The following is a 24,865-nucleotide window of genomic DNA, read 5'->3' as shown; positions in this document are numbered from 1 at the left end:
CTGACGATGGGCATAGAACATAGAAAAAGGTTTTTTTGAAGTTATATATATATATATATATATATATATATATATATATATATATATATATATATATATATATATATATATATATATATATATATATATATATTTCCTTTCACAATTCTTTGCATACCCTCCCTCCACTTGATTTGGCCTCACTTGATTATTCCATTTTCGTATTAAATTAAATGAAACGTTGGATTATGTTTCAAGTGCTTTAAGATTCGGTGTTGGTATCTATTGACCTTACTAATCCTAATTTTATTTAAATGAACTTTCACAATTGTAGTCCTATATTAAAATGCTCAATGTTTATACAGCTGCCATTTTTAAATAATTTAAAGATATGAAAATACTTATGTAATGCCGTCCTTTCACTAACAGACAAGTCAACATGTCAGCTGATCCTCTATTTAATTAAAACCAAAACAAAAAAGATAAACCGAATAAAAGTTTCGCGATTGAGATACATAACTCTTTTAATTCAAGCCTTCAGTCTTTCGGTAGGTTTCGCTGCGTCTTTGCTTTTTCCAAGGTTGCCAAGGTATCATCCCAATTCAAAAACAGTTGATTCAAATTATTACTCTAAAAAGAAAGGTAAATAGTACATTAAAGTTAGCAAACAGAATTGGTCACTTAAAAATAATGAAAATGACCTTTTAAAGATAAAAGAAAGTCTGAATACCATACAAAAAGCCAAAAAATCTAGCCGAAAATATAAGTTTTTCAGAGCAAAAAAAAAAAATATTTAGTTTACAGTAAAAGCTCAAAATCCCTTTAAGGATATCTGCACATAAGGAAAAATCAACCTTGGAGTTTCTCAGTGTTCTGATTTCTTGATGTCCTGGATATTTGATTTTTATTAGCTTCCGAGTTACCACTTACAGTTAGGCAACGTGAAGCAACCGTTGGTCAGATTTACTGGCAAAGATGTTGCAGGAGCAACACTTCTATTTTGTTTCTTCGCCATCCCAAATCCTTTAATGTTTTAAAATGGCAGGCTTAAGAAAATGTATAAATTTAGAAAAAGAATGATGGCACCTTCCTTAAGGACGCTATTCAAATATGTTTTTTTCTGCTTAGAACCAACTTTATTCTCTGTTTAATGGCCCAATAAAGTTTTCTACTTTAAAATATACCATGTATACAAACTAGTTCTGCCATATTTTACCCTGAAAATAAAACACAGCTGGGAATATGTTTCTATTGCTGAAAATGCAGAATACACAAGCTGAAGATACAGAACTATGACTCTCAACGTAACACCTATAATCGGTTTCCGAAGTATTCAACGGTGAGGAAGATTTGATTCTAAACGTGATCACCATATAAATAATTAACTAGAAAGATCGGAACTTATTGGGTTGTGTCATTATTTGTAATCGTTATGTAATCACTTCCACAAAGACAAATTTTCCTACTCTAAAAGGGATCAGAAACGGTTCTATGTGTTTAACCCTCGCGGAAAACATCCCCCCCTCGTGTAAAACAATCCCCACCCCCGTGGAAAATAAGGTTTCCTAACTTGATAATTTTATTTGAATTTTGTTTTAGTTTCATTGACAAGTGCTAAGGAACGGGAAAAAGAGGAATTGATGCATCACAAGTATCTTAAAAACTTAGAAAAAAAAACCGCAAATCCATTTTTGTTGAAAAGACAATTTTTGGCAGTAGCGCGTGCCAAATTAAAAAAAAAAAATGAAGAAGATAAAGTGTAGGCGAACAATTATTAAAATTAAGCTAAAAATATAGGGTACCAAAAAGTTCAAGAAGGGTTAGCTTGCCTTTGAAAGCATAGTTGGGAACCTTTTCCTTTGGGAACCAACAAATTATTACTGTTTAAGTTTTTACGGACGAAAGCGTTGTCAATTAAGAGTTTGTTTTTCTTGACTTCCAGGTGTAAAACTACCATAAATCACCATTAATAAATAAACGAAACCTAAAACAAACAGAATTATAATAGATAATCTAGTCAACCTCAAAACGAGGAAAAATTAAAAGGAGTGGGGCTAACAACACCCATGTCTTCTCAAGACTAAAAAAAACAAGTTTTTTTAACTTAAAGTAAGGAGCGATATTAAAAAATAAAACGAACAGAAATTATTCCGTATATGAAAGGGGCTGTCCCCTCCTCAACGCCTCACTCTTTACGCTAAAGTTTTTTAATGTTTAAAAAATAAAGTTGTGAGACAGAGTCAAGACACGCTGAATCTGATGGTGTGATTTTCATTAAAGTTCTATGACTTTTAGGGGTTGTTTCCCCCTTTTTTCGATAATAAGGCAAATTTTCTCAGATGCGTAACTTTTGATGGATATAACTAAACTTAATGAAACTTATATACTTGAAATCAGCATAAAAATTTGATTCTTCTGATGTATCTATTGGTATCAAAATTCCGTTTTTTAGAGTTTCGGTTACTATTGAGCCGGGTCGCTCTTTACTTACAGTTCGTTACCACGGACTGTTTGACCAGAACATAATTTGCACTTTACTAAAATAAAACAAAAAAAAACATGTTTTGTCAGTTTCATATACATATTCTGATATTTATTCCTTATAGCCGTAATTCTTATTTATTTATTAAAGTAAAAAAGTTAAAACATTTAAAATGTTATTTTGTTTTCAGTAAATTGCAAATTATGTTCTGGTATTTTATTAGGTTCTAAAGAAGGTGTAGAGGTTACCAACCCTAATTATGTAAATTTCTGTTTGTGGTAGTTCTACGCTTGGAAAATTATTTGAATTTATTTCTATTCATTTTTGGCTTAACGAGACTCTTTATTATTCTTTGACAAACTTGTTTTGTGGAAAAAGTTTATTAAATTATTTTTGTTTATTTTTTATTGACATAATCTTTTTCATAAAAAATTTTTTTTGTATCTTTTTTTTTATTATTAGACTCCGTAGTTTTTACTTTGGAGATTATTTGACACTATTTCAGCTTATTTCGGTTTAATGAGGCTCTTTACTTTTCTTTAAAAAACTTGTTCCATATGTTACCCATTAACAAACACTATCTGTAAGTAATTAAATAAAAAAAAGTTTTTCAACTGAAAGTAAGGAGGAACATCAAACTTTAAAACGAACAGAAATTATTACGATATGAAAGGGGTTGCCTCCTCCTCAGGACCTTGATGTTTTTAATAGAATTGAAAAATATTTCTTTAGTAGAATTTTAAAACAAAGCATATTATTCTAATTAAACGGCCATTATGTTCCAGGAATCATTCTTAAAGAATTAGGACAAAAAAACAAAACCTTAGCGTAAAGAGCATCGTCTTGTGGAAGGGACAACTCCTTTCATATATGTTATAATTTCTGTTCGTTTTAAGTTTTGATGTTGCTCCTTACTTTCAAATGGAAAAACTTGTTTTTAATTTAATTCCTGATCGTTTTTAAATAATACCGGGAAATCCGGTTCTCTCTCCATGAAAATCCGGTACTTGTGTATTATACGCCACTCACTCAAGTTTACGCTGTGTAAAACTCAAGAACAAACTGGTTTCTTTGCTAGTTTCTTTGTTACTTTAGAAACAAATCTCGCCTATATATTTGTAAATTAGGGGGGGGGGGTAAACTATAGTGGGTCTGCCTGCAAAATGTTTTAGTTACAGTTGTTCTGCATATTATGAAGCAAGAATTGTTTTGTGACTTTAAACTGTCCAAATACTTTATCCCCCCCCCCTCATGCACCAATATATAGCCAAAATTTTTTACCTACCATCTATTCTGTCACTCGTCTTTGTCTTGTCTCACGCTAAGCTGAAAGAAACTAACAAAGAAACCGGTTTGTTCTCGAGTTTTACACACCGTAAACTTGAGTGGGTGGCGTATAATACACAAACCAAAATTCCTTCCCCGTACGAAAAAAAAATCAAATAAAATTCTCGAATTTGGAGAACCTTATTTTCCAAAGGGGCGGGGGTATTTTCCGGGGGAGTATTTTCCGCGGGGAATATTTTCCAGGAGGGGGGGGGGTAAACACCGGCCACCATCAGAAACGAGTAAAAGGTAGACTAATTAGCAAAAGATTGTAACCTCTAATTCTTGAAGATGAACATGCTTTAAGATTTATGGTTAAAATTGACTTTCCGTAATTGGTAAGAGTAGAAATTTCCCAACAATAAGACTGTGAAGTCTACCAGCTCCAGGAAGAGGGGGGAGGGTGTAGTGGTAAATGATCTACAATATCTTGATTGAAGTCTTCTTGGTTGAAGGTTCTAGCCTGCCATATCCAAGCAAATTCGGACACCTCAATGTGGAAGGTATGTGAGGCTCAGAAGTGATGCCTCTGAAAATAAAACCTTTCCAAGGTAACCATTTCAACTAAATTAGTAAAAAAAGAAACTTATATCCTTTCAAAACAAGATAAACATATAAAATTAGAAATAGAGGAATCTAACCATGAGGGTTTGCTCGGTTAAGCAATTCCTTGATTCCTTGATGAGTGCATCTACTTGCGAAATAATGTTGTTCTGATATGCTCTAATTGTGCCAAGCTTAGGTGACAAGTTAGGAGTATCTAAAATAAATAAGGATATTGGCATATGCGTATGTAGGAGCGAGTAACTACAAACGATAAATTGAAAACGATCAATGTATTAAAACAAAATAAAAAAGGCACTGATAAAAAAAAACAAATCATATTTGCAAATAGGCAAAAATTGGTGCAAATTAACATAAAGCTGGAACAAAAGATATCTTTCTATTTTTTTTTTTCTTTGGAAGAAAAAACACCTTGAATATCCTTTTTATCAACATCAAAACGTATCTCATAATGAAGTCAAATTACTTTTCAAACCCCCTTTTGCAGGTTACAACAGTACATAGTAAATGAGAAGAAAAATTCTGAACTAGGAGCAGTGTGAAAAATATACATCCCGCCACTTCCCGTAAGACAATCTGCATTTTAGTCAATTCAAGCAGCAAACACCAGTAAGCATTCACGAGACAGTTCAGTATGAAACCCAACCAACGAAATGTATCTAACTTAACCTACTACTTTTAATAATTTGCCCTCTTATCACAACAATAGGTTGATCTGTTGAAATATTTCAATGCGTGCGAGGAAACATAAGCGAGAAGTGACTGCAGTGAATTTAAATACTAGATATTCGACTTCATTGAAATATTGATCATTTCTGCTGTATCTAATGAACTGACATCCAGCAAAAGTTACTAATACTACCATGCAATTCATAGCTTTAAATTTGGCGATATTAACTTTTATGCAAATTTTCTTACATCATAATCCAAGGGTTTCAAATAACTTGTATGCCTTCTACTACAATTTGTATGGGTATTTTAGCAAAATGTAGAGTCTGGTTTATTAAGGTCCTAGTAGATAAAATCCGTATTTTTAAACTAGAAGTGAGCCCTTAATTTTTTTCGCTTCTGATTACATATCGAGGAACTTCTGTATTACTAATACCTTCAATTGCATTGCTTTCCAAAACAGGCCTTAGCTTATTGAGCTCGTTCAGATCTTCGACCATTTTAATGATACTGGCTTCCTCAGAAAGAATAACTTCGGCCTTTTCTACTTGAGATTGACACTGCTTCGTATCCAACCAAACTGGATCCAAAAACCGATCAATTTCATCCACTGAAAGACACATATGGTTAATTAGGGATTAGTGCTTATAAAACGAATATAAATAACAAAAAAAGTCTTAGCATATCCCAAAGCTAGGCTGCAGGAATCAATTTTTGCTTTAAATGTGCTTTATATCTAGATTTCTGGAGGTTTTAGGTTTTTTTCTTATATCATGGGATTTTAGAAAAAATACATTTGCGAGATTCAGCTCAATTTTATTATTTTATAAGTTCTCTTATTTTCGTCACTATTTGCCCTTTTGATTATGTTTCAATTAAAAGTCTAGAAAACTGATACCTAAGCAAAAGCATAATTTTTACTGGATTGCAAGGGTACTTTTTTACATTAGCTAGTTAAACCACAAACAAAACTTCGAACTAATTAACACCCTCTTCGCTCGACCTTCACAACATCAAAACTAACCCAGATGCTGTAAATAGCTTAATAGAGATCAACCTATAGCCTAAGCTGAAAGGCCATATCTACTTTTTAATCGCTCCATGAAACAGTACAAGACTTATAGAGTAAGATAGTAAGTCTATATCCCGTACTTAAAATTACTACTAAGCCTAATTCAAATAACAGTTACCATTCCTGAATCAGCTACAGTTTTTTAATTTTGTGCTACTTTGGCATATGGTTCCTTCTTACTAGGTTGCAGCTGTCACTACAACCATGATTTTAGTTAAATACACATCACACACAGAAAAACCCATTGGCATTTTCTTAGAAGGTCCTAGTAAAGAACAAACCACGCCGTCATCCCTTTTACCCAAGCTACTCTTTAAAGTAATGATTTAAGTCCTGATTTGGTGTAATATTCAGCAAATTAAAGACTCAGTGTGAAAATGATATAAATCATAACTTAGTTATGTGCTAACGGTAGTGATTTGGGGACAAAAAAGTTTTCTGCATTAGTAATTTGAATAGATAAGCAATTGAACGACATTTTGACCTTACCGTCCCTTCCGGGCACCTAAGACAAACATTAAAAACAATAAACTAAAAAGAAGGATCCATAGACATGCAAGATTGTACTTAGCGATTTTAAGCCATCATAAACCTAAAAATAAAAGCACCTGAAATCAAATAAGTTATTCCTAATTGATCGCCATCAATTAGGGTTCATAGTTTTAATGGGTTTCGGCGCTTTAAATGTCATAGTGGCGTAACTAACATAAGATTGTAAGTATGATATCCCTACGATAAGTGAACCTTCTGAAAAAACAAAACTTTTATTAGTAGTAGTTGACTCACGAATATTCGAACCTCGACAACTCGAAATCCTCAAAATCTCGAATTACTTTGAATCCCCTTTGAAAAACCTGTCAAAGTCGAAGACAAGGCCAGGCATAAGTTGAAACATTTTTGCGGTTATAACTTACCTCTGTAAGTCGAAGTCACCCGGAAATTATCTCTATAACAGGAAATAAAGTAGATAAGTCGAATTTAATTATCACTTTACCTCCATAAGTTGAAGTTTACCTCTGTTTCTTGAAGTTTGGGGGTCTAGTCATTACAGAAAAGGCCGAACACTTCGCCAAATTTCTAGGACACTATAATTTTTCGGCAAGTAGCGGTTGGTTCAAGAATTTTGAAAATAATAGTAACAATCTAATTGATGTCCGCTTATATGTAACAAAAAAAGAAAAAGCGGAGTAATACAAAAGACGAAAAAGAAACGTGAACACTCAAAAAACGGAAAAACACTTTAATAAACAATAATTTTTTCAATCGCACTCGTAGATAAAGTGTAGTGGTAGAAACTCGCACAGTCTTTCTAACACCCTTTTCTTGGCACTTCGCTAAGATAATGACAAAATGTCAACTGGGTCCACCATATTTTGGGTCTTAAGAACGTAACTATTTCTCTCAAATTGGATATCGAAGTAGAAACTTCAGCTATTTACAGTATACTGATTTTAGTTTAAGTCTATGAGTTTGGGTAAACCAGTCCCATAAAGGCGACGTATAGAGGTGAGGGAGAGCCACTCCTGCGCAAAGCTTCGCAAGGATCTTTCGGTTCAGGCTAAACTTAAGGGAAACAAGATTGCTTCAACTTTATCGAATGTTCTAGGTGACTTTCTCGATTACCAGTAAACAGGAACTTCTAACATCTTGACTGTACGTTATTCCTAAATATTTCATAGACTATCCCAGTGGTTTTTTTTTTTAGCCCAACCGTCACACAATTAATTTAAAACTGTTCTTTGACTGGCCTATAAAAATACACAAGAAGTATATACCATAGATGTTCACTTGGCTATCCGACAATTTTGAAAAAAGAGGTCAAATATTAGACAGGCCTTGAAGCTATTCGTGATAATGGTAGGCTACTGTATGTTGGAAGAAAGTGTTGCCATGTTTAATAAAAGATCAATTTATCAAGCGATCAAGTCATGTTAATTGAACAATATTTATTAAATGATCAAAGGATTAAGACTTATAAGTGACTAGGCCTGCAAGAAACTTCATGATGATTTCATAAGTTATTTTTTGTTCTCTTGAAATTCTTTGGATTAATTCAAACGTTGTTAATAAACTTGCTTGTAATAGGCAACATTTATGAAAACATTATCTGAAGAAAATTTTGATAGACGAGCGCAAGCACCCATTTAATGGTTTTCAAAAAATTGGCTGATCGTCTGTGTCATATACCTTTTCTGTGCGACTACAATTCAAAAAACGAGAAAAAATTATCACCTTTCCTAAATACAGTTTGAATTCGTTCTCTGCCACTAGTTGCATTGACCATGTCCGCATTAAATTTGAGCAAATTATCCAATACTGTAGCGTTTGATTCTTCGGGACCGCTGTCAACTATAAGAGCTTCCAGCCTTTCGATTCTTTTTAACATTGCATCCAGCTCAATATCCATTTCCTTGAATAAATTTCATTAGTCACAATGTACTCTTAGGGAAACTAGTAAATATTTGAGATGCCTGAAGCTTTTACACAGAAAGAAACTGCAGTAACACTCCTTAACCTTAAATCTAAACAGCACCCTAAACTTTCTAATGGATGTCAAAATACGCAGCTTCACAAAGCCCTAACTCTTTAAAGATAGGAGGAGGGGGATCAAAATGGAAAAAGTGCATTTTCTGGCCACTGTTTTATTATTCCACGGATACCTCAAGAACGATTTTGCCTTTTTTGCCTGTTGTATCGGGATTTTTCTAATACATTTACACTTCTTTTGGTACAACTTTCAAAATTAATTATTCACGGCTTTTGTTTTATCGCCGAGTTCACAAGTGAGCTTCCGCTGATACATATTTACATTCTACATCCATTTTAGAGACTTTCAGTGAAAAATATAAAAACTTTTTCCAGCTGTCTTTTTAGCAAGTAGTACTGTCCTAGTTATTTAGTATCCTGGAAGCTCCTAGCCTCAGAGAAATTTGATCTTCCAAGCGTTGTCTTTCCACAGCCTTTCCAAAGCCTCCAACCAACATTCGAACCGAAAGTATCCCCTAGCATGATCACAGACCAATTCCTTAATGAACTGAGTGAGTGCAATTCAACGATAAAGACTCTCTGTAGCTTTCCCTAGCACAAAAGCGGTTTGTCAGTAAGCACTGAAGAAGGCTATGTTTACGTTAAAAACCAAAAAGTACCAAAATAGATCAAAACTCTTGCTATTCCTAAGAAAACTGAAAAGAAAAGCAAGATTGCTTAAATGAATTTGAATAACAAAGTTAAACTTGAAAAACAAAGAAATTATCCTCAATGAACAAATCTTCGAAACACGAGCCCTTTGAATTTTCGATCGAATGAGCCTTTTTTCAAGTTTCTACGACAAAGCTTTCAATAAAAACCTTATATGCCCCCAGGGCATAACTTCCAACCTTAGCCCTTTTTGAAGTTTCTATGACAAAGCTTTCTATAAAAAACCTTAAGGAGTGTCCTCCTCAAGAACATAATTTCTATCTGGAAATCAACTACGTTGAACAACATGGCTATGTCAAAATTCTGATTGGATGTGTTTGGGGAAATGGTGGGCGTGGAAGGGGTGTTAGTTGCCCTCCAATAACTTTCGGTTATTAAAAATGGCACTAGCCATTCTAGTTTCCAATCGAATGAGAACTTTTCGAAGTTTCTACGACAACTCTTTCGATACGAAGTGCCCTGGTCTAACGAAAAAAAAAAATACATTGTGCCAACATATTTCTTTACTTAGGCAGCGCTATTGCGCTGCTTATGATTACTGTTCTGGAGTTATGGCTCCATATGTCAGCTTTTTGGCAAAATTTGGGGTTTTTTATAACTTTGAGCGACAAGCAGCATGGGTTAACGTTTTTAAATCAAGCTTAAATTTCGGCTATCTCAATATCTGGGAAAAGGAATCGCCTTGTGGGGTCCAGACGAACAAAATTCTGACATTTTTTTCCGCTCTATGAGATCATGTCACACTAGTGTAGAGAGCTGTAGTTAGGTATTTAAAGACACAAAAAAAGCCGGAAAAAATCTTTTTGCTGGCACAACTAAGTCTATCACACGTTTCTTCAATTCACTGCCAGTGCATCGTGAAACGCTGGGCGGGTCTTTTCATATTTGAAAATCTGCTTAAAGCTTTTTTGAGTTTAAAAAAAACTGGTAAAAGGTTTTTGGTCAAACGAAAATTCTCTATATGTGTTTCTGAGTTTAAAAAATCTGTAAAAGTTTTGTTTTGTGAAGCAAAAATTTTCTTCATATATTTTAGGTATATTAGCATTCTGTGCGCCTAATGTTTGAAATTTATGATTTGGGATGCTTAGTTTGCAATGTCGTAGTATTCTATGATATGCTTCTTAGCACTTAGTACGTGTGTTGTTTGAAACTTATGACTAGGGATGTTTTGTTTGATTTCGTACTTTTCTGTTGTGGTGTGTTAGTTTTCCAGTTTTTATTCTTGAATAGCTAAAGATGATACGAACAATATTGGTATACCTCGTGTTTTCGCACATGTATGCTGACTTTTCTTTGTCGAGTTTTGTAATTTAGTTAAGCGGATTGAAATCACAGCAATAGGCCTGTACTTTTGCACTAAGACCTTATATCTAAGACCTCCCATCTTTCAGCAAAGATTTCCATTCTTTTAACTCATCTTTGTTCTAAGATCTTACAACTCACGGATGTTAGCAGAAAATGTAAAGGACGCCATCTTTCTGCCATATAGAACAATGATGAGAGAACTTTGATGATATATTCATCTTTGTGCTTAGACCGCTGATCAGAGCAGAATGATGAAAGACGTTTGCAAAAGAACACCATAAGATGTAAGATCTTAGTGGTAAGATTTAACTTTTAAGCGCTCTTTGTCAAAAGATGTGAGATCTTAGCACAAAGATGAGTAAAAGAACAGCTCTAATGTGTCTTCACATAATTTCTTCCTTTAGTTATAAGGTTTTATAAATTTTTGACCGCTATGGTGAGTTAGTTTTTCAGTTTTATTATTTTTGAATAGCTAAAGGTATGCGTGGTACGATAAATATTGATATAACTGGGGTTTTCTCATATTCAGGCCCGTATCCAGGATTTTTGTTCGGGGAGGGGGGTGTTTTACCCGATTTTTTTCCCATGGACTTTGTCTAACATCCTTGAGCAACATTACGTTAGCTCGAGACCGCTGTTGCACCGTCATATCCCTGATCAACCGTCTTGTTCAGCTTAAGACCAAGGCTTCCGAGAAATCGCAGGATTGATGAAGACAGACCTTGCCCAGTCCAATCAGAAACTGGGGTAAAACCAAGGAAGTCCTCATGCAGGTTCCCTTTGAAAGTGTAGCGGACGCAAACAGACAGCTGCTCGGTATCCGAAACGTACTCCGTTTCATCGGCAAGCACCGAAAAGCATGGACTTGCGTTTACTCTTTCCACAATAGACTGCTGAAGAAGCTCCCCGGATGAGGCGATAATACCATTCTGGATGATGGGAGAAAGATATATGGCATTTCCGGCCGTAGAAAGAAGATGGGTCTTCAGAACATCGTTACCGTGTCTCGCCCTCAGCCGCAGTAGTGCTTGGAAGTTGCCATCATTGTGAGAAGGTTCTGGATCCGAGACCGAAATGGGGCCAGAATTGTTGGTACCACGAAGGGCAAGCTGTTGCCGTCCACAAAATATCACTGTCTCAACAATTGGTCGCAATTTCTGGCAATTTTCTTGAACCTGCGCTTTCCTTGCCGCGTCAAGTTGGTGCAAGATATTGTCCTGCCTTTTTCTCCGAGACAGAAATGAAGTTTTCAGACGATAGGATGCAGTTTCTATGAAACACTGCTTGTTGGTGAGCTGTGACGCACTCTATCACATCCTTCCACTTCCTGAATGGTTTGGTGACTAGATTCCCCAAGCGCTGGTGGCAGCCTTATCCAGCTGTCTCTGACGAGAACAGAACGCAAAATCTGCAAAAAGCAGCGTCCTCAGACGGAGAGTAGGACAACCAACTGAAACGAGCGAGAGAAGTTAACTGAAATTTCAGCTTCCGTTTTTCGGATACTGAAAAAATGTAGGAGATATCTGGAGTCCAAGAGCTCTTCAGCAAACGAAGTTTAGAATTTGCATCGAGACTGGATGATTTGTTGATAAAACGACCGATGTCATTTGCAAACAACGACAGAGACTGGGTTGGTGCAGGTGCGTGTTGCGTCGTGATTGGTTCCAGTGTGCGTGATTCAGACGCTTCAACGATGGCTCCAGTGCCCTTCAGATCCACAGGTGTAGATGAATGCTCCGCAGACGTCCCGCTAACACCACTGTCAGAAACATCCCTGGTCCGCTTGGGCGCGAAAAACGACGTAATGTCACACTTCCTCTTGATGTTGATAATCGCTCTTCTCTTATCCAAGTCCGAAATCGAATCGAACTGAACTGACAATCTTGCAGTCTCTTATAACATTTACCTTGAGCCGCAATTAATCCTAATTTACAATGCAAGGTCTGACCTAATTTACCTCGAACCCCCATTAATCCTAATTTACTATGCAAGGTCTGACCTTGCATAATAAGGCGAACATGGGGTTACCTAATTGCGTAAGCTGATCACGACCGTTTACCCACTAAATTGCAATAGGATTTTCATATGCCACAAAATGCAATAGGATAATACCGCATATTAACCCTAATTTACTATGTAAGGTCAGGTGAACATGGGGTCACCTACGGTTACCTAATTGCGTAAGCTGATCAGAACCGTTTACCCACAAAATGCAATAGGATTTAGTGTGGGAGTATATTTTTTTTCTGGTAAGGTTTTGTCTTTACAGGTATTTCTTTAGACTAATTTTCGACTTGGTCAAAAATTTCGAGGGGGGGGGGGTCAAACTGGGTACCCCCCCCCTGGATACGGCCTTGCTCATATTTATGCTGACTAATCTTGTAGAGTTTTTAAATTGAGCTAAGCGGGTTGAAATCGCAATAATGTCTTTCCAGGGTAATTTGTTCCTTAAGTTATAGGGTTGTAAGGGTTTTTGACCCGTGTGGTGTGTTAGTTTTCCAGTTTTATGATTTTTGAATAGATGTATATATATATGTATTATCCCAAATTCAAGGTTCCAGGTTTTAATACTAATCTCATATTTACACAACATATTAAATTCCCAACAGAGAAAACTCGACAGTCAGAAACAACTTGTACCTCTACTAATGTTCAACTTGGAGATTTAAACCAAATCTTCAATTTTCTATTTCAAAATACCGGTACCCTTAAAAATAAAATACAAAACAATGGTAACCCACCTTTCCAGACTCCTCAACCCACCAAAAAAATAAAAATTCCAAAAAATTTACTAACTTTATTCAACTCACCAACAGGGGAAAAGGGACCAACTCCTCCCCAAACACGCCATACAAAAGGAGCCGTACAGATGTATGTACAAGCATATACACACATATATACCAATATACACATAAATATATGTACACATACACATAATATAAACAAATTACATCTTCATTATGCATTCTTTAATTTTATTTTTTAGTGTTGATAGGGGAAGAGATAGATTAAAATTTTTACCAAACTTATTCCATACTGTAACTAAACTATTTCTTAGTGAAAATCACGATCTCTCGGATTTAACTAGCGGCTGACGGACCATCCACTGCCTCCTGGACTGTCGACATGAATCCACCTCATCCAATACCTGTAACAGCTCAGATTCATAAAAATACAACATAAAAATACAAAATAGGCAATGCCTGCCTTTTCACGATACTGAAAAATAAACAGAACTGACTGAAAAATTACAAACTGGTTAACTGGAAGGATATTCAATATATCATATGTATTCTGAGTATTTGATTTGTTTGGTAACAAAACAGGAGATGGAACATATTCCTTCAGTACCCGTAATCCTTTATTCTGTTGTCTCTGAAGTGGCAGTAAGTGGCTCCTATTGGAATAAACAAGTGGGCAATAATTAAGGTAAGAATGTACTAAGCTAAAATAGACGGACCTCAATGCATTATAAGGTAAAAATATTGATATATCTGGTGTTTTTGTATATGTATACTGACTTTTTCCTGTCGAGTTTTATAAATTGAGCTAAAAGGGTTAAAACTGCCATAATACATTTTCAGATTAGCTTCTTCCCTAGGTTATGGGGATTTATGAATTTTTTACTTGAATTATGTGTTAGTTTTTCAGTTTTATAATTTTTGAATGGCTAAAGATTTGTGTGGTATGCGAGATACTGGTATAACTGATATTTTGGTACATGTATGCTGGCTCTCCCTTATCGATCTTTGTGAATTGAGGTAAGACAGTTGAAATAGCAATAACTTGTTTTCAGATTAATTTCATCCTTAAATTATGGTGTTTGATAAATTTTTGATCCGTGTGTTAGTCATCCAATTTTACGATTTTTGAATAGCTAAAGATATGTGTGGTACGATAATTTTTGGTATATCTGGGATTTTCGTAAATGTTGAGTTAAGAGGGTTGAAATCGCAATAATGTTTTCAGATTGGTTAAATTATAGCGTTTAATGAATTTTTTACCCCAATGGTGAGTTAATTTTCCCGTTTTATGATTTTTGTATAGCTAAAGACATGTGATGAATTCTATTTCATCCTAAAAAGCATGATCGATCAAATTCATAAGAAAGACGTAGTGATTGTAATGGGTAACTTTAACGCTATAGTGGGTGCGGATAATTTCTGTTGGTCCAATATAATGTGGTTTCTGCTCATGGTAAACTCAATGTAATAGGCAAACGATTCCACGACTTCTACCTTGAAAACGAATTATTCTTAACCAACACAATGTACAAACACCGCCATCGTCGTAGAGCGACCAGGAGATCACCAGGCGCGAAGAGATTATGATTGATTATGTGCTGATATGAAAGTGCTGGAAGACTTCTGTACAAGCCACTGTAGTACTACCTGGAGCGAACTTTGACTCTGACCATATTCTCCTGATGTCAAGGTTCAAGCTAAGAATGAGAAACATACCAAAAGCAGCAAAAATTCCAAGATTCTGGGTGGACCTCCTGCGAGATCCTAAAAAGGCAGACCTACACTTCCACTCTATCTGAGAAATTCTGAAAGACACTGGTAAATCATTCTCCTATGAACACTGCTAACATGATAGACTTCCCTAACCGAACAGGCCACATCAGCAATCATCAAGACAGCGAATATCACTGTTTCGTCTCGGCTGTCATCAAGTCTCGGCTGAAAAACCCTCAATGAAAAACCATGGATCGCGGATGAACTCATTCCGTTATGCGAGCATAAGGGGTTATTTTGTAATAAATCCGACAGTAATAGCCGATATACTTATAAGGTCCTCAAGAGAAAAATAGAGCAAGAGATTAGAAAGGCACTACGTAACCACCTGTGAAAGAAACGAGATGACTGAAGTACAGTTGAAGAAGGGGAACAGCAGAGTAGTTTTCCAAATGGTGTACGAGTAGTCAGAAATAAGAACTGCAAACATCAGTGCCTACGCAAAAGATATTGATGTGCTAGCCAACTCTTCAAAAGAACAGCAGGCACAAGTTAATAGACTCTAAGATGCCACTACGCCATTTGGGATGGAAATCAATATCAGCAAGACAAAAGTCAAGGTGACTACGAGACGTGAAGTAGACAAGCCAACCGTTATCACCATAGTCGGGAGACAGGTTGAAACGGTTAACCACTTCTTGTAACTTGGTAGCCTACTCTCCTCAAATAACTGCCATAGCTCTGAACCGAAACGTTGACTTACACTTGCTATTTCTGACTTCCGAAGACTAGCGAACCTCTTGAAAAGTAACCATCTATTCAACAAACTCAAAATGCGCCTATTAAACAGTTTAACAATTCCCATAGTCATGAACTGATGCAAAACAAGGACACTAAAAACCGAACACGAAACAAAACTTCTAGCTTTTGATATGAGATGCCTCCATCACATCCCTAGAATCAAATACAACGACCGCATCACAGATATGGAAGTACACACACGGGTCCAGTCGACTGAAACCATTCTCAGTAACATCAAGAAACAGCAACTTCGCCGGTTCGGTCACGTCAAGCGAATAGAGCCGAGCCCCCTCCCAAAAATCGTACTTGAAGGATCTCTTCATGGCCTTCATCCACGACCAAGAAATCGATTGATAGATAACTTCGATTTCGAAAACGTCAAGTTAGCCCAGTTATCACGTACCGCACCTGATAGGATAATGTACCGAGCCCTTACTCATGCACTAGCAGGAGGTGTGGCTTCAAATCTTCCAACGAGGATGGTGAGGACCTAAGTATGTAAGTAAGCAAAGATATGTGTGGTATGATAAATATTAATAAATATGGTGCGTCAGTAGGCTACAAGTATGCTGGCTTTCTTTAGTCGAGTTTTGTGGTTTGAGCTAAGAGGGTTGAAATCTCAATATTGCGTTTACAGATTAGTGTATCCGTAAAGTTATGGGGTTTTATGAATTTTCGACCCGTGTGGTGTGTTAGTTTTCCAGTTTTATATTTTTTGAATGACTAGAGTGTGGTAAATAGCTGAAGTTTGAAAAATGTGGTATGGTTGCATCTGGCGTTTTCGGCTTGTTTGGTCCTATTATTTTTGTGGATGTTTCAAATAAATGCGAAATTTGATAAAATCAGGAATTGGAAAGGTTTATTGTTTATAAAAGGTGACGTAAGAACTCCGAAAATCCAAAAAACGGCGACAGTCTTGACACTTAAAAGCCTTTGCAGTTTAATTATAAGGATTCGAAGAAAGAAAATGCGAAATTTGTTAAAATCATTAATTGAGAAGGTTTATTACTTAAAAAGCTTGACATAAGATCTATGAAATTGTAAAAAAAAAAGAATCTTGATATCTAAAGGCTTTAGACAGAGCCATTCCTAGAGGGGGGTAGGGGCAACCAGGGAAGTTGCAGCGGCTGGGAAATTGCCCACTTTGATCTAATTTTTCACTTTGATTGGTCTTTTTTGCTTATATTTCAGTCGGGAGGGCACGCTGTATTTAATTTTTCCCCGGGCACCACCAAACCTGGGAACAGCTCTGGCTTTAGCTATTTAAATGTGAGGGCTAGAAGGAAGAAAATGCAAAATTTGTTAAAATCACGAATTATAATGTTTTTGTTTTAAAAGTTAACGTAAGAACTCTGAAATTCTGAAAAAAAAATACTTGGAGTAGGGGTTTGGCTATTAACTCGCCTTTCCAAAGTGGCTCCCCCCCCCCCTAAGACCATAAAAGCACATAAAAAACAAATTTTCTGAATAACTCAAGACTTGAAAATCACACCTTAAGGAGGTAATTGGAGAAGAAACCAAAGTATTCCGAGAGAATTAAACTCGGAATATCTGAAAATAATAATTCATATGGTAGTAATAGCAATAATGGTCCTTAAAGTGTAAATTTAATACCTTAGCCACCCCTAAGATATAGAAGATATTTCATCTTGATAACCTATATGCATATACTGGTAGTATCTTTAGATTTAGAATAACACCCCCTCATCATTCCCTAAAGTTTTACCTTAATACCCTTAACCTTTTGAGACATACTCAGGATCAAACATTCCTCTCGTTACTGAGATGTTGCTGATGGGCCCTTTTGACAATCAGCATGCATATAGCGTATTTTGATTTTGCTCAACATCCCTCTCAACATTCTCTGTAAGTGGTCACAATTAGATGCAGACGCAGTTAGAAGCAATCGCAGTTACAGTGGCAAGTTGTCACAGTCAGAAGTAGCCACGGTCGCAGTCACATTTGCAGCCGCAATAGTAGTAGCAGTGCTGGTCCTGAAAGTTTCATGTTAATAGCCTTAACCCTTCCTAAGATATTGCGCAGACACCTTTTTGATAACTTGGATGCAGCTAGTTTCTTTTGATTTAGCTTAACATAAGGCTCGACGTTTCCCAAATTTTGCCTCAATACCCTTAGCCTTTTCGGACACACGCAGGATCAAACGTTCTTCCCTCTTCAATGGTAAATCCACCATGTAAAAATGAACAAATTGCATAATTTACATTGCTTGCCCTGGAGGCTCTGAGGCCATGGCATCTCCAGAGGTATAGCTCTTATATGTTGCTACTATTTTTAATAAAATTGGCTTATGAGATTTCTATCAGTGTTGAGGGGGATTCTGAAAGAGCAAGAGGGGGGGAGTGCTTTTCATTCCTTTTTGAACATACCACTCAGCAAGTCTTTGAAGTTTCAAGTTTATGTCGTTAGCCGTTCCCTAGATATTGCTTGTGTGTCCTTTTGACGACCCTCCAGCAAATAGTGTGTTTTGAATTTACTTGACATCCACCTCAACATTTTCTATAACTTTTACGTTCACATCGTTAGCCTTTTTGGAGACTAGGGATCAAAAATCCTCCCTTTTCCCAGTAACCGACTTTTTATATAAGGATATGGCGAATTATATAGCATAAAACACTTGTCCCAGGGGCTGATGGGGGTTATGTCATTCTCAGAAGCATAGCTATTTGACTTTTCGACTATTTTAAACAAGATGGCTATTCCACAATTTTGACAAGATATCTTTGAAGGAAGGGCAGCTAAAAGGGAATAGGAGGGGGGTGGTTGCCCCGATCACCTTTAACATCCTCCTCAACATGCTCTGAAAGTTTAAACTTAATACCCTCAGCTATTCCAGAGATATTGCAGATACGCCTTTTTGATAAACTGGCTGCACGTTGTCTCTTTTGATTTAGTTTTACGTTCTCCTCAAAATTCCCTGAAGTTTCACTTCAATACCCTTAGCCTTTTCAAACACACCCAGAATCGAACATCCCTCCTTTTCCTAATGACAAAAACCGCATTTAAAAAAGGACAAACTGCATAATTTACAATACTTGCCCTGGGGCCTGTGGAGGGGGGCATTCCATCACCAGAGGCACAGTTACTAGACCTTTTGATTATTTTGAACAAAATCACTTTTTCAAAATTTTGATCAGTGATGAGGTTAGTGAGCATCTAAAAAGGGTAGGGGGGGGGCATGTTGCCCACCAATATCTCTTCAACATCCTTTGAAATTTTCAATGTAATATTCTTGGCTGTTCCTTAAATATTGTTGATATGCCGTTCTGAAAGCCAGCATACACAAAAAGTGTTTGACTACAGTTGACATCCCTTTCAAAAGCTATGGGGGTTTATGCCATCCCTATAGGAAGAGTTATTTGAACATTAGACTATTTTGAAAAATAAAGCTAATTAAAAATTTTATTGAATGTTTTTGGGTGGAGGGGCACTAAAAGGGTATGAGAGGGGGCTGGCAGCTCTCCAACCACTTTTCAACATTGCCGAAAGTTTAAACATAATACCCTCAACTGTTCTTAAAGTATTACACACCCTCCTTTTTGATAAACAAGATGTACTTAGTGCCTATTCCTTTAGTATAGCATACCATCAACATTCTCCAAAGTTTCACCTTCATACCCACCAGCTTTTCAGATACATCCAGAATCAAATATTTCCCCTTTTCCTAATGATAAACCTGCATATAAACAATGGGCAATTTGCACAATTTATAATCCTTACCCTGGGGTTGTGGGGGGGGGCATAGCATCCCTGGAGGCATAAAAATTAGACCTTTTGACTAGTTTGAACAAAATGACAATTTCAAAATTTTCATTAGTATTTAGTGGAGAAGGAACCTAAAAAGGACCAGGAGCAGGGCTGGTTGCCCTCCAGTTTCTCTTCAACATACCTTGAAAGTTTCAACTTAACACCCTAAGCCGTTCCTTAGATATTACTGATATTCCGTTTTCACAACTAGCAAGCACACAGTGTATATTGACTCTATTCAGCATCCCTTTCAATATTTCTTTAAAGTATAACTTTAATTCCATAGGCTTTCTTGAAGTTAAAGAACGAAATATGTCCTCTTTTCCAATAAATCCTTATATGTTGATGGACAACTTGCATAACGTATAGCCCTTTGCCTCTGGGCCTCTGCGTGTGGGGGGGGGAGAGACTAACCCTAGAGGCATAGTTACTTGACCTTTGCACCATTTTGAACAAAGCGATATCCCAAAACTTCAAGTGGATACATGAGGAAAAAAGGACATTGGGGAGGAGCTGGTTGCCCTCGGATAACTTTTGAATCTTAAATTGGTACTAAAACTCTTGATTTCCAATTATAGGCTACAAGCCCCCTCTGAATTATATATGACCACCCTTTCCATATGAATTGCCTCTAGAAAAAAAAAAACATAATACATTGGAGCCTTTACCATAGGCCATGCTAGAGCATTGCCTGCTGATAACTATTACTTAAAATTATACCTCAGCCTCCCCTATTAGCTGCAGATTTAGCCCTAAGCAATATACTAGTTTGCAGATTTTGTAGGTTTGCAATTATTTTATGTGCTTTCTTATAAACAACTAGTTCATAAAGCCAATAAAAAAAAAACCTGCAAACTTCTGAGTAGAGCCTATGGCTCTCTCTTGTCTCATTAGTGGGAAGGGTTGGTTGGGATGCAATTGTTATGGCAATAATGAGTATATTTGGAAGGCATTGTTTATTTGGGAATCAAATGGTCAACAATATTTCCTTTTTTCTTATCTGGTTTATGTTGTAAAAGTAACTTTACCCAATTTTTGTAGTGGCAAGTGTTGTATTTGGTAAAAGTGTCAAGTATGGAATGAAATGTGACCACAACCAGAAATTCTCAAGAGGGGAAAGGGAAAAGCACAACCAGGATTGTTGTTGAGTGTATAACTCACGCACAAGTTAACCTCACTGTAGGTAATTAATTTGATAGTTTTGTGAAAAAAAAAATTTAATTATTTTTTTTATTTTGATTATCCACTCTGCAAATTCAAACTATATTTTCCAACAGTGCACCTCTTTCCTTTGTCATTATTTTACAGTTAATGCTAATAAATGAGCAGGGAGAGAAGAGTCAAAAGTATTCAAAAAAATGTTGTATATAATTATAATGGGCTGTATATTTATCCATCAGATGGGGGAGGGGTGGGGCTTAAGTGTTTTATTATTGAGATAACTATTTATGTTTGTTTTAAAGTAGTTTCCAGAATTTGTGTAAACATTTTCTACAGGCAAACAATAATGAACAAGGCATCACAATAACAGTCCCTTAAAGGGTTCAGAATGAATTTGTGAAGGAAGCAATTAGTAAATGCAGAAAAAGTATAAAAGAACACATCAACTGATGTGTTCACATTCTACATAGTTAAGTAATGGGAAAAACTCAAAATTCAAGGTAACAGAGTAGGAGAGTGGCTCTTCTGAAGGAAAACAAAAGAGTAATACCATTTCATTCCCTAATTGATCTTCTTTCAAAATACAGTATTTGATGCTCTGACAGTGATTCCCCCTCCCCTCTAATAGTCCCTGATATAGACCGAGGCTATATACAAGAATAAAATAAAACACTTAAACAAATAAATTCTTACTTTGTTTAATGATGAGAGGACAAAGTAACTTAGAATGGGGATAAATGCAGGTGAAGAGGTGATATTGGGTAACAAGAAGGTTGATAAAATGGATAACTTTATTTACCTGGACAGTATTGTTAGTAAAATTGGCGGATGCAGAGAAAATGTTAAAAGTAGAATAGCCAAGGCCCAGGGTGTCCTTTTACAATTGAAAAGTTTGGAAGAATAAAAAAGATAAGTATGCAAATTACAATTAAAGTATTGGAAGCTAGAGTGATGACAGTGGTCAAGTATGGTTCTGAAACGTGAGCATTTCAAAAGACAGGAGAGGATTTGTTAGATGTTTTTCAGAGGAACTGCCTATGGATTCTTTCGTATGCCAATCTGACTGACCATATTCAAACAGTAAGTTACAGAAAAAAAATAGTTCTGTTCCACTTTCTAGGGCTACAATGAGAGTAGAGTTTAAAAGGCTAGGACAAGTAATGCAGCTGTAGGATGACAGATTCCCAAAGATGGTCCTTTTTTGCCAGACATCTAGGGACAAAAAAGAAGCAGATTGTCCTCAAATGACTTGAGAAGAGGTTATAAAAAAGATTTAAAGGAAATTGAGATTTCTTGTGTAAAGAGTATTTTGAATATAAGTCTATTGGGACTGAGGAGGAGCATGCATGGCTGTATTGGCCTCAAGCAGCATAGTGATGCAGTGAGTTGTAAGTAGTAGTAGCATTGATAGTAAATTATCTCAATTTTTCTGCAATAAGATAATGATACTGGGAGTTTAAGAACACAAATATCTAGTACCATAAAAAAGAAATACAATGCATTAAGCAATAAAAATAATGGATAAAAATAAAACTTAAGGAAATATCTTAGGCCATTAGGGGGAGAGACTGGGGTATATTGTCAGAGTAGCAAATATTAGGCTAAGTTTTGAAAAGATTATCTACTGGGGAACAAATGGGTAAGTTACTACTCTTTTGGATAAATATTGAACATTTTTACTTAACTATAATCAAAGTGAACACACAACTTAATGCATCAATCCATACTCTTTATAAGCAGACTAAATGATCCCATTGTATAACACCAGAACTCATGGAATCTTAAACTTTATTAGCAAAGGCCTAGCCTAGCCTACAGAGCTTAGTTTAGAAAGGAAAAAGATTATGGCACGAAAACTTTTTCTTCTCAATTATGAATATGGACCAAGATAAATATTCATACAATTCCATTACTAACAATGTGAACACACTACTTCAGGCCTATATAGTAATTATTTCACTTGAAAATGCACTCTCCTCGCCTCCCCTGATGGTCCCAAATATAGCCCTAGAGTAAAGGTTTCTACAAAACTAAAAAAGAACACTAAACCAGCAAAATTCTTCCTTTATAGTTTGAAGCTTGGTAAGGGCCCATGTTTCTATTATAATGTTAACTTCCATTATTGGCTGTGATAAAATTCTACATTAAGGACTTTTGAGGACCTTAGAAAGTAGCTGAGTTACAAGAATAAAACTTACAAAAATGGAATTCAAAACCTTAATGATCCCTAGGAAAAGTGTTTTGAAGTACATATGCTACATCTACTCCTCTCTTGAAAGGGCCCTGAAAATTAAAAATATTTTAAAATGTTGACCTTTTAATGGATATTCTGTTCAAATAAGGTGCAAAAAAGTATTTCGAACCTTATACTTTTGCTTAATCCTGATTTACAAGGATTTGAACATTTGTAAATCTGTTTCACAAGGTTTTCAAAATTTTTTGAACATTTGTAAAATTTTAATGAATATTAGTTGGTATTTTGGTTAGGGTAGGTTACATTTTGCATGCAGCCCTGCTATATTTAACCCCCTCCCCCTAATATGCAAATATATAGCCCAAATTATGTCAACAAGGTGCAGTTTCTTCCCCCAACTTCTTCAATAATTATGTCCCTGAGGCTCAAGACCAATGCCCCTGCTCTTTAATTTTGGCATCCACTAATCTGTCGTTTGTGTGCTACATGGATGATATTCTGAATCTTGGTCATACTCTACAGCCAAACAGTGAAATTTTTGCTATCCTTCAAGATGAATACCTTGAGGTTGGGCTTCAGTTCAATTTGGCAAAGTCTGAAATAGTTCTTTTCAACTGGAAGAGTCCTACACCCCCCTCAATAGCACTTGGGAGCTCAACAGTTCAGCCTGCTGATCATATAGTGTATTTAGGCCTCCCCATTGGATCCTCTTTATGTCACACTAGATCTATTGTCATTGGGCATCTTAACCATTGACTTATGCCTTATGCCTCATTGACTTATTATCTTATGCCTCTATTGTCACTTGCATGAAGTTCCACTTCAATTGTCATCTCTTAGCTACCCTGTTCAATGCAGTAGCCCTCCCCCATATATTGTACATCATCCCATTTTGGAAAATATTTACAAAATCTGAAAAGTCAAAAATCTGTTTGCTGTTTTACAAAATATTTACTACATCTACCACCTTGGCACAGAAATTCACCTATAGTTAAAAATACAAAATTGCAGACTGAGAAATAGCTATCTCTTGAGTTATTGGAAAACACAATAGAAAAGTAGCTGGTCATGAGCTAGGCCCTCTTCTAGTCCATTAGCTTCGTCTGATGTATATTTTTATTTATTTATGTATGAATATGTTGATGTTGTACGTGTGAATTTGCTTTTGCTTCGTTTGATTTTGTTCTTATTTTGTCCTTGGTTTTGCTTCATTTTGATTTTGTTATTATTCTTATTTTGTCCTTGATCTATATAGAATTTGGTCTTCTCATTTGATTTTTATTGGTTTTGTTGATATTTGTCTCATAGTATTGTTTTCTTTTCTTTTTTTTCTCATATTTTGCTCTGTCCTTTTCAAGTTTTTGTAGACAGGTTTTCAATTAATAAATAAATAAATAAAAAAATAGCCCAAATTTTATATATCCTATCTATGTCCCAAGCTTCTCAGCTGTTTCAACCCTGTACCTATAGATCCAAAGGGCAAAGTTTATATGAACGGACTATCCAGGTAGCTATGAAATAAACTTACCTCTATAGTCAGATTTGCATCCTGAATCAAAATTTAACATGCATTTGCATTGGAAATTGACTTTACCCCTACCCCTATATATACCAATTCAGGGTATATATTTGCACATTAGGGGGGGTAGGTTAAAGTTCATTTCTGATACAAATGAATTTTAAATTTGGATTCAGGATGCAACACTAGCTATTGAGCTGATTTTGAAATTTACATCTACCCCCACCCCCTCCTAATGTGCAAATATATACCCTGAACTGGTAATATAGGGGTGGGAGTAAAGTTCATTTCCAATTAAAATGCATGATAAATTTGGATTCGGAATGCAATTCTGACTATAGAGGTAAGTTTATTTCTTGACTACCAGAATAGT

At 35.9% G+C, this 24,865-nt stretch overlaps 1 protein-coding gene across 1 annotated transcript; it reads right to left on the bottom strand.

The window, feature by feature from the left end:
• Positions 1–421: 421 nt before the first annotated feature.
• DCTN3-p24 (Dynactin 3, p24 subunit) lies at positions 422–23,047 on the bottom strand. Its single transcript, XM_089100107.1, has 5 exons — positions 22,978–23,047; positions 8,325–8,502; positions 5,457–5,630; positions 4,429–4,547; positions 422–609 (listed from the first exon to the last, which is right to left on the bottom strand). The coding sequence occupies exons 1-5, from the start codon at positions 23,029–23,031 to the stop codon at positions 517–519; spliced, it is 618 nt and encodes a 205-aa protein (XP_088956233.1). The 5' UTR covers positions 23,032–23,047; the 3' UTR covers positions 422–516.
• Between the last annotated feature and the right edge of the window lie 1,818 nt (positions 23,048–24,865).

Source organism: Artemia sp. Qi Xiang Cuo, chromosome 14 (assembly GCF_049724085.1).
Source record: "Artemia sp. Qi Xiang Cuo chromosome 14, ASM4972408v1, whole genome shotgun sequence".
In the NCBI taxonomy this organism is placed as follows: Eukaryota; Metazoa; Arthropoda; class Branchiopoda; order Anostraca; family Artemiidae; genus Artemia; species Artemia sp. Qi Xiang Cuo.
Note: the sequence above shows the minus strand (reverse complement) of the source record. Positions and strands in the feature narration are given on the sequence as shown.